An 11102-nucleotide genomic window follows, 5' to 3' on the forward strand; every position below is an offset into this window, starting at 1 on the left:
AACCTCCAACATTCTTTCTTTGATTTTGACTTCCATCAAAATAATCCATAAATATATATATGTAGTATATATGTATATGTGATATCTTGGCAAACTCCAAATCAATGTGATATTTTGGCAAACTCCAAAACTATACTCCCACTACAACTGTTATTTCTGATCTTCTTGGAAAACTCCAAGGTTCATGTAAAATCAACAAAGTAACAAAACAGGAAACCATCAGAAAATAAGTGTAGCTCATCTATTCTTGCCCCGAGGTATCAGCAAGCTACATGGAACTATCCCCTAAACATAAAAGATAGTCATGTACTCCCACTTCAGTAAGTGGTACCAATTGACATATTCTTCATTCCTGGACACCTATTCTTGAAGAAGACAAAATCTGCAAATAGTTTGACTCCTTTCTTCAAACATGTTGCCAAGCTGGAGACTTTATCTTTGACCTTAGCAACTGTTTTGGTCTTCCACTTTGATGCCCTTATTCACTTATACGACTTCATCAATTCATTCAATTGTCTAATAATTGGGGGTTCATGATAGCCATCAACTTTCTCTCTTGAACTTTCCAATTGCTTCTGAACTAATGGACCTTAATCTTACTGATCAACACTGGCTATTATTGTTGATGGCTCAATTGTACCTCTACACATGCCATCTGCAGCTTTAATTGGCATCCATCATCTCACTGATCCTTAACACTAAACTGGCATTTGCACAGTGTGGAATTTCTATGGCCAACTGCCACTACCTAGGATCCTAACTTGAGTTTACACTAGCGAGTGCGCAACTCACAACTATAACCACTATAAGAAATTCGGGCTTTAATGTCGATTTTAAACCAACATTAAAGATAGTGTTATTAAAGCTCTTTAATGTCGGTTGCCTTTAATGTCGGCTTCAATAACACAGCCTTCAATGTCGGTTGCAACCGACATTAAAGACCTTTAGTGAAATTTTCAACCGACATTAAAGGTCTTTAATGTCGGTTGCAACCGATATTAAAGATCTTCAATGAAATTTCCAACCGACATTAAAGTCTCTGTTTTTTTTTTTTTAATTATTAATCGACATTGAAGCCCAAATCTGTTCTTTTTTTTTTTTTTTTTAAATTCCGTTGCCGAATCCATTTTTTAGTCAAAAAGTATATCATGACACATGAACGTTGTGGCTATGACATATTATTCATGTATGGATTGTAAATCTATTACATTTAATCCACAAATTCTGCTATAAAATTATAATTTAAAAGGTTGTACAATAATTCAGGCCTTGAAAACACAAATTACAAGTAATACAAACATTATGATTTTACAAACATTATGAGATTACTGTTTCTCTCCACTTGGTAAGTATGGATCCTTTCATAATTCTTCTTGAACCAACCCCCTAGCTTCAGCAATGTCTGGTTATAGGCATCTTTGTCTGACCACTGTTGTTCAAAGGATCACAAACAAAAAAAGTTTAAGACAAAGGATTGAAAGTGAAAATGTGATAAGAATTCATATTCAACTAACCGTATTTATTGGGAATGTGTATAAATGGTACATTCAAGGCAAAATTCTTGTAGTGAATGTGTTGGATCTAAAGTTCCCCAAGAAAAATCATAAAGAGGTTGTGATACCAAATATTTACTCCTTTGTTACATCTGCAAAACAAGAAAACTCAATAGTTGAATAAATGAGAGAATCTTCTTTTTCAAGATCTTGAAGAAGAGAAGCTTGGTTACCTAGATATGAGATACGAAGACGATGGAAAATTTACAAGAACACATACATCAATAAGCAAATTTAGCTCACAATATACTTCAAACCTCAAAAGTTGTCACAAACCATAGTGCATGAATAACCCACAAACTACCATAGTGCGACCTACAAACTCGAGCACCTTGAATCAAATCTAAACTACAAATAAATAGTATCCATGAGTCATAAACGGGTGTTACATTCTAATCCAATATGGTCCAAAGAGAAATAAGCATACTATAATTTCTCAAACATGAATTTTCATATCATTAGAGTCACTTGAAAACACTTAGAAACTGTGCTTAAAACTACAAGCATTCAAAAATGTACTTATCAGGAATAATTTTCACTTGAATCCCTTGCAACAACAGTAGGTCATAAAAATCCCAAAATAATAAGAGATTCAACTCGTTTCATTGCAAGTCTTATTTTGCATCCTTTCAAAAACCAGTTAACCCAACTCATAGGCTATTAATCAAGACAACCCATCACTAAAGTTAAATTCATTAAATTTCTATAAAATACAAATTCAAAGTCATATATTAGAAACTACAAAAAAATGTGCAACTGGCTGCTACACCTCAATTCACAAAAATCAAAACAAAATTTACTTCTTTAAGTTGTATTAATGAGTAACATGAATAAATAAAGGAAAACTAATACAAGTAAATGTCACCTCTTTGTTCCGCTTGGAAGTCCAATTAGGAATGGCACATGGTAAGGCTGCAAAATTTCACCCCCCACTCTTGAGTGATAAAATTGCTTAAAGAATTCACAATCTTCCAACGGTTAACCTGGCTACAGTCGGGCGATTCTTATAGAGCCTAAGCGAGAGATAATATAAGCAATTCATCTTTCTACCATATTTCAATGCTTCCTGGAATGTAGTTCTCACTGGAGGAACGAACATGCCCCAATGCAAATTTGTAGGTGAAGAAACCTAAGTTATGAACTCCCTACGCGCTGTCTTTTTGCCGAAAGATGATCACTACCATTAATATTCTTCTCACTGTGTTTGTGATCGAAACTCCAGCCAACGAAATCAGACTCCGAGAACAAGGTGGTGGGGGGTGCTTGGTAGAATGCCAGAGGGACTTGCTTCAGTTTCTTTTTCAACTGCAACCAAGAACACCATTCAGAACAAAAAGAACATTTGAATTTTATTTTATCTAATTTTTATTCTTTGTTAGGGAAGTGATGCAACATATGGATTTTAGAGATGATATCAAAGGTCGTAAATAGCTAGGAGATTCATCCCGAACAAAAGAGAAAACATCCACTCTTTCTATGGAATAATAGTCGATAATCTTAACCATTACAGTTTCAAAAAGGACAAAATATAACCTTACAAGAATATATAAAATAGCTAACTAATTATAGCAAAATTACCGAACCAGTGAAACTTACCTCCTGCCCGAGTATTGTAGAGTATGAACCGGCAACAAAATCTTTAACATCGATTTCATTTGTTTTTTATCTCACAGTCAGATCATTCTCAAGGGACAAAACTAACCTACAAGAACATAAGGACTAGTTTTCAGTATGAAATCCAAAGCAACAAAAGTTTCTGGATCAATATTAAACTGCATACCTTGAAACAGAAGGACAATAATGGTGTCGAAGACTATCAATTTCCCAAAGTGAACTTCCTGTACCAATAATTCTTGTTAACAAGGATTAATCACCAAATTTAAACCACCACACAATAAAAATAAAGTGGCCACCAGTAGGATTAACTTAAAAAGGCATGATTCAAATTGAGCACACATGGATGATTGTGGAACAAACAACCACGACACGTAGCTAACTGTATTTTCAGCCATGAAATTTGACAAGACTTATGAATTAAAACATCTTGTGTAAAACATTGGAAAGTAAGTCAAGAAAGCAATTTTGACAAGTGATGGTGATATTAACAGTTCACCATAGGAATACTAATTAATCCACATGTCCTTGTCCCCTTCCCTCCAACAGAGAGAAAATCCAATTGGAAGGCACGGAATAAATTATCAAACGCATGATGATAAGAATATAATCCAAGAAATTAAAGGGAAAAAACCACCAATTTACAAAGTCAAAAGGAAAAAAGAAAAAAAAAAAAGAAAAAGACAACACTTACTCAAGGCGCTAGATTTAATAGGATCAGTTTCCTCATAGTTAAAATGGTCGATGCCTGGCTTCATGTTGGGTGTATCAGCATCAACCTCTGAAGCATCTGCGCCTTTAGCAACCTCTTCACTTTTTGAATCATCATTCTTACTCTCACTAACATTCTCCTGCTCACATCATACATACATTACATCCCAAAGAAAACAAGAGAAGTTGATGGACAGGTTATAGAATCTATCTATAACAATTAGATTAAAAACAGTACTACCTTCAATCATAACCAATATCCTACGGTGAAGGACAGTTTTCAAATAGAAATTCAAATCTTCAGATCTTATCATAGAAACTGCCAGTTATAAATTTATAAAGATATTAAGAGAAAATGAATCGACAGAGCATCAGGCAAACATCCACTCACTCAAACTACAGGGGGAAAAAATCTACTCCACCCGCCGCTGCCCATGATCAAAGTTTTGCCGAAGAAATTGAACAAAATCGGAAGGGGAAAGGAGTGTAAAATTTAATACCGTCTCGTCGAAAACCAGACAAAGGAAAATTAATCGTTAGAGATGAAAATGGATGGAAGAAGAACAAGTTTCAACTTCCATATGAAAAGAGGCTGATGGCTAGGTGAACACACCTGATCTGGCGGCGAAACGAACGACGACATAACAAACGATGAATGGCGGCGGAACGAATGACGAACGACGATGGAACGAACGCCAAACGACGACGGCGACAAATCTGGTGAATGAGGCGGCAGATCTGGAGACACGCGAACGAAACGTACAACAGATTCGGCGAACGACAGATCTGAAGACACACGAACTATGATGAAATGAGCAGCAGATCCAGCAGAACGACCAGCAAATTCACTTTGGGAGAGAGGAGTGAGAAACGAAATGAGTAATAGATATGGGTTTAGAAGAGAGGAGTGAGAAAGAATAGGGTTTGAAGAAGGAAGTGTGAGAATGAGAGGAAAAAGAAAATAGAGGGAGAATGAAGAGGGAAATGAAAAAAAGGGGTGGGGGGGGGGGGGGGGGAATAGAAAGTTGGAGGAAAAAGTGAAGTGGATCTTTAGTGTCGATTTAAAACCGACATTAAAGCTACCCCTACAATGTCGGTTTTAAACGGACATTAAAGATCCACTTTTTTTAAAAAAAAAACAAAACCGACATTATACATCCAATTTCAGACACTAAAGCCCAAAATTCTTATAGTGAACCCTCATCATCTAACTTGATAGTAGAGATGAAATTTATCTTCATCCTAGGTACAAACCTGACATCTCGTAGTACTAACTTTTTCCCAAACTCTATCTTCAAATTAGTGTTCCCAATCCCAACGATCTTAAAAACTTTATCATTCCCCATCCTCGCTAGATCTTGATGTCCTGATGTGAAATATGTGAATAAACTCTAATCTGAAGCTATATGTACAAAAGTTGTACTATCAATTGTCCATTCAGATGAGTGGCTACTGTTTTGTGTGTTACACTCAACATAGGCAGAAACATCACTCATTAATTCTTCATCAGTTTCAACCAGATTTATCATTACTTCTTCAGTTTCAACCTGATTTACCTCTTATTTTCTTTTCTGATCCTCTTCTAGTTTCCTACACTGATTTTTGAAGTGACCTTTCTTGCGACAGTAATAACACTCTACCTTCTTAGTCCTATTCTTCCACTTTTTATTACTGCTACTCCAACCTGTCATTTTCAGAGTTTATCTCATCTTTACCTTTAGTCACTGCTAAAACTGAACCTATAGTGGATTCTTTACTACTGTCCTTCCTACGAATTTCTTCAGATATAGCTAAATCACAAATCCCTGAAAACTTTAAAGAGTTATCCCTAATTGAATTAGACACTACAATTTTCATCGTCTCCCAACTATCAGGTAAATACATTAATAACTTAATAGCATACACCTCATTAGTAAATTATGTCTTAATAGATTTTGATTAATTAAAGTGATAACCTCATTAATATAGTAATTAACAAAAGCATCCCAGCCATTTTCATGTTGAAATACTTCTTAAGAAGATAAACCCTTACTATTGGCATACGGTTTCCCATACCTATTTGTAAGCGCCTCCATCAACTTCACTACATTAGTCTCATCGGCTACAAGACTAGCAACATTCATTGACAAACACATCTTGATGATTGTAACAACTTATTCATTCAGGTTCTCCCAATCTTCATCTGACATCCTTTTCGATCTCTCTTTTAATGTCTTAAGCAATTTCTTGTAAGTTAAGAATCCTTAACTGCATCTTTTAATACCCAAAAATTTTTCCATCAAATTTCATTATTCCCTTGAACCCTCTTGGCTATGATAATCCTATGACTCCCCGACTAAGAAAGCTCTGATACCACTTGTTAAGGACAAAAGACCTCCCACATTAGTTACTACTAGGTTGTAGAAGTGAATCCTTAGTTTAATACCAAATCATCATCTTAATTTTGGAGTGATATCAATTAAAGCTCTAAACTATTTGATCAATTTATATCCTAAATTTTCGTAAGTATATCTATTTATACTCACTATTACCTTCCGTTTGGACAAACATTATGAGATACTTATAATTTTATCAATTATATCCCCAAACTTTTATAAGCAAATCAATTTAAACTTTCAATTAGTATTTCCCTTGAAATCGTCCATACATATATCATTTCTAATTATCTAGTTTGTTAATTTGTCATTTGAAGAAATCTACACACATATAAGACTTGACGGATGGACAATTTTAAAGGGATAATCTTAATAAGTGGTTTAAATTGATACATTGTTTAATTGTCAAAATGAACATAGTTCAACCGACATAGTGTTCATAATATCAACTTTGAAGTCATAATTTTAATTTTCTCACTCCATATATTGTAAAAAAATTGATACAATTATAAATCTCACGCATTGTTATCAAAATTTGTACTTACTAAAGTTAAGATTTTAATGTGATGAAATTAAAATTTTGAAATTATTATATTTTATTGAGTCTTTTAAAAGGTCACCGTGGTGCCGCCTTGAGTCAGTTTCTTCATTTGATAACAAACTAAGATTCTGGGAGTTTTCCATTGGCGCGCTAACCAGAACACAACAACGGAGCTGCCATGGATGATCACCCGAAACAGAATACAGAACGGCTCCGGAAGAAGAAGAAGAATAAGATATCACTTGAAGACTACCTCGATTTCTTCTCCTCTAAGAAGCAAAATTTCCTTGCCGTCAATTTTCTGAGTCAGGTCCTGATCTACATTGTTCTTTATTTTTCCTTCCTCAGCAATTTCTCTCTGATGATCTGTTTGGATTTCCTTTCGAATTCGAATTTCTTGCCCGTTGACTTTTCATTCGGTTGATTCTGTTTAACTCTATGCGCAGATCATTCGCATGCACGGCTACATGAACATCAAAGGTACGAAGGTGAGTTTCCGAACCGATACCTAAGTTTAATTTTATTAGCTGAAATTTGAGAATTAATCATTATCACCTTCTGTGTTTTCAATCTCTTACGCAATGTTCATCAATTGGTTTTAGTTTGAATTCATAGCTTTGAAGAATTAGAGAGCACTTACTCTGGTTGTTTGAAATTCTTTATCGATTTTGTTCTCTGTGTTGCTTCTTAATATGGATTAATAGAACTACTAAACTTCGAGGCATCCGTTTTTTCTTCCGATGAACTACTTTAGCATATATGACTGAGAAGAATCTGGAAAAGGAAATTAGAAAACGGTGCTACTCAGAACCAGAAGTAATTTGGTGTTGCGTCTTAATATTGATTAATAGAACTACTAAACTTCGAGGCATCCGTTTTTTCTTCCGATGAACTACTTTAGCATATATGACTGAGAAGAATCTGGGAAAGGAAATTAGAAAAAGGTGCTTCTCAGAACCAGAAGTAATTTGATGTTTTCTTACTTCTCGTCTTATTGAAAGCGATTAATCACATGCACATCCATCCTCTCTCTCTTGCTTAGAATGTATTGACGGATGCCGTAAACACTATTGATCTGATCAATCTCTCTCGTTCCACACTCAAAGAGAGCATCTCATCCTCTGCGACCATTCCGCTTGAGGCCGTAATTTCGGACCTTGAAAACCTCGAATGGCAAGAATGCTGTGTAACATCAGTTCTGAATTTCAATTCCTGGAAACAAAATAACTCCGATCCGAGTCCAGACCACCAGAAGCCGACTTGTGCTTCAAAGAAGCCAGAAAAGAAATTACGACTACCGATAGAATGTCCTGGTGAAGAAATCGAAGCAATTGATGGAGTTTCCTCGTCTTCTGCCTCGAAGAAGCCGGGAAGTATATTAGAACCTCAGAGTAAAAGAAAGAAAACAGCTGCTTAAAGTGGTGAGAAAATTGGTTCACTTCACTTCACTTGATTTGATCACTTCTCTTTGTTTTCTGTTTTACTGTACTAATCGAGTTAAATCAGCAACTGTTTCTCAGTTTGATTTTCTTTTTTCTGGGCAACAGTGGTTGTTTCTGTTATTGTTCTACATTCAAATCATTTTGGAGTTTGGACTAATGTATCCTTGACTCTTCTGTTAAATCCGTCGAGGCATAGCAGCAACAGGTGACTTCTGATCTCTGAATTGTCTTTATATTTCTCGTTTGCTTTTGAAGATGACAATTAATTAATTCCACTGCCTTCTGATCAAGAAATATCCGAGTTGTGTTGCTTCCTCTGCCATGTTATGCCTATTTCTTCCATTACATTCACACAGTGGAAGAAGAAAATGGCGATAAATTTTTTTATAGATGAATCAGTGATAGATTTCAAGATTGCTAGACAAACAAAATTATTTTATTCAGATTAAAGTAAAACACAACAAGAAGAGATACAAAATAATTCATAATCTATTAGCCTTTAGAATTTTTTGATACCATGCTAAGGTTTCGATCCAATTTCTTCATCCTACACTGATGCTTCCAACACTGACACTGACTTTTCTTCTTCCAACCCACCATCTCCCCACCATCCTTTTCAATCTCCGCTTCGTTTCTACTTATTGCCGAAGCCGATCTCACAAGCTCCGCCGCTGCGGCCACTGTCGCTTCATGGCCGTCACTCTCTGCCACATCAACGGTATTCTTCTTTTCCCTACTCTTCCACAACTGTCTCATTCTCTCCCTAACCTCACAAACCAATTCCTCATGCGGCCCCTCACAAAACCCACACCGGAGAAAGCCCTTTTTGCCGGATGTACGGACACTTCTTACTTGTTCGAACCCAAATGCAAGACTCAATGCCTCGTTCAATGAACTGGGTTTCTGTGGAATCATCCATTCCTTGAACTCTTCCCTCAATCCGTCAACGAAAATTGCCTTCAACAAGCCATCGGAAAGTGTATTGCCCGCCGGCCATTTCCTCAGAATCAACTGCAACCTCAGAAAATACGAACGTACATTCTCCTCTTGCCGTTGATTTATCGTCATAAGCTCCGATCGCAACTGATCAGTCAATTCAATTTTATTAAAAGCATCCAAGAAACAAGACTTCAATTCTTCCCAAGAAATCGGAAGGTAGGGCTCGATGTTCAAGTCGTACCAAAGCGCCGCCTCACCCTCTAACGTCACCGGGAAGATTCTCAGCATCATGTCTACGGAGGCCGCGTTGTTCGCACGGCAGACTTTGGCGAATCGGCTTAAATGTATCATCGGACACTCATCGGCGCCGCCGTGAAAAATCGGCAACGGTGCAACGTTGATGTATGGAAATACAGTTTGGGCGGCGTTTGGCGTCTGTAAATACGTTGGACTGTTGTTGGAGGCGGATTCTGCGGCGGTTCTTAAATCAGAGGGCTTGATTTCTAGAGATTTTGATTTGGGGTTGGGTTGGGAGTTAACGGATTCAGAAGCGTCATAGTCGTCTTCGTTCGATGCATAGAGAGATTGAGATGGAGAAACATCGCAATCGGTGCCGGTGGTATAATCGACGTTACGTCGCCGGAATGGCAATAGCGGCGGTGAACGCCTGAGTTTTCGCGCCATCTGAAAGCAAGCAATTCAGTAAAGAAATGGGTCCGTACAGAATTTGAAGGAAAAGAAACGGTCTGTTCAAAAAGGCATGAATGTCGCTCGTGTCTGTTGGAATTAATGGGCTTTATGGTTTGTTGGGCCCAGTTGTGCAAGCATCGTTCCGGAAAGACGACATTCGGCATGCTGCTAAGTCTTGAAGATTTCTATTTAATGATATAAAACTCCCAATTGGTCTCTAAAAACAAAATTTGAAGACTACAAGAATTCAATTGTGCTTACATTTTCAGTCGGAAATAAGCTCATCAAACCTCAAATTTCATTAGAGGCAGTATACGTTAGACATTGCTCACACTTATACAAAATCAATAAAATCAAATTCATTTTCACTAATTAAATTTACTCCAAAATCTTATGGGTACAATATTTAGAAATATGGTGAGTGCTATAAATCTTTTATTTCAGTTGATGAACTACTAGTGATGAAATTTTCTCATCTCCAAAATTTTGAGTCAATTTTTGTTGTGTAACTTTGGTAGATCACATTTTGATTTTATTTAATGTTCACATTTTACTTAAAGTTGCGGTTCTATTCGCACGGTTAAAATATTACACTCTCATGTGGTTAGATATTTAAATATCAATCTTCTAATTTAGGTACTCTCTAAGAAACTTATTTTTTATTTAAAAAAAATATATTACATAATACATTTCTCTAAAAAAATGTTTTCAGTAACAACTTTTTTAGTTGCACCATATTCAACAGTTAGTATATTAATTTACAAATATGTTCTTTTTACTACCATTTTGGAAGCTTTTAAAACAATTGCCCTCAAATATTTCCTTAAAAATAATTTCAAATATGCTTTAAAAGAAACATAAAAAAATAAATTAAGGCTAAAACTTACAAGTGAAAAGGTATCCTAATGTAGTCGTTCTTTTTAAGATTAGCTAAGATTTCATTTAGTAACCATTTGATTTTTTGTTTTTTTTTTAAAAAAAAAATTAGCCATTTTCATTTATATTCTTACAATGATTTGCATCATTTGAAGTACAATGATTAAATTCTTAACCAAATTCAAAAAACCAAAAACAACTTTTTGAAAGTTATTTTTTTTAGTTACCAAAATTTTGCTTGGTTTTTTAAACCATTGATGAAAAGTTGATAACAAATAAAGAAATTTGGAGGTAGAAATAGGGTTCATAGATTTAATTTTCTAAAACAAAAACAAAAAACAAAATAGATACGAAACGGGCA

At 35.6% G+C, this 11102-nt stretch overlaps 1 protein-coding gene and 1 long non-coding RNA gene across 3 annotated transcripts; one reads left to right on the forward strand and one right to left on the reverse strand.

Annotated features, from left to right (window-relative positions):
* Positions 1 to 1156: 1156 nt before the first annotated feature.
* Positions 1157 to 2846, reverse strand: LOC150033186 (uncharacterized). Its single transcript, XR_016524154.1, has 3 exons — positions 2419 to 2846; positions 1515 to 1645; positions 1157 to 1429 (listed from the first exon to the last, which is right to left on the reverse strand). It is a non-coding gene; the product is annotated as an uncharacterized LOC150033186 (long non-coding RNA).
* A 4046-nt stretch (positions 2847 to 6892) lies between these two features.
* On the forward strand, positions 6893 to 8521 carry LOC120089183 (uncharacterized). Of its 2 annotated transcripts, XM_090306105.1 has the most exons (4): positions 6904 to 7104; positions 7241 to 7282; positions 7837 to 8215; positions 8342 to 8521. In XM_090306105.1, the coding sequence occupies exons 1-3, from the start codon at positions 6973 to 6975 to the stop codon at positions 8209 to 8211; spliced, it is 549 nt and encodes a 182-aa protein (XP_090162231.1). In that variant the 5' UTR covers positions 6904 to 6972; the 3' UTR covers positions 8212 to 8215; positions 8342 to 8521. The 2 variants fall into 2 exon arrangements, with proteins under 2 accessions (XP_038902525.1, XP_090162231.1); XM_039046597.2 differs by having other exon boundaries at positions 6893 to 7104; positions 7837 to 8521.
* The last annotated feature ends 2581 nt before the right edge of the window (positions 8522 to 11102 follow it).

This window comes from Benincasa hispida, chromosome 10, assembly GCF_027475165.1.
Source record: "Benincasa hispida cultivar pf3 chromosome 10, pf3_genome.v1.1, whole genome shotgun sequence".
In the NCBI taxonomy this organism is placed as follows: domain Eukaryota; kingdom Viridiplantae; phylum Streptophyta; class Magnoliopsida; order Cucurbitales; family Cucurbitaceae; genus Benincasa; species Benincasa hispida.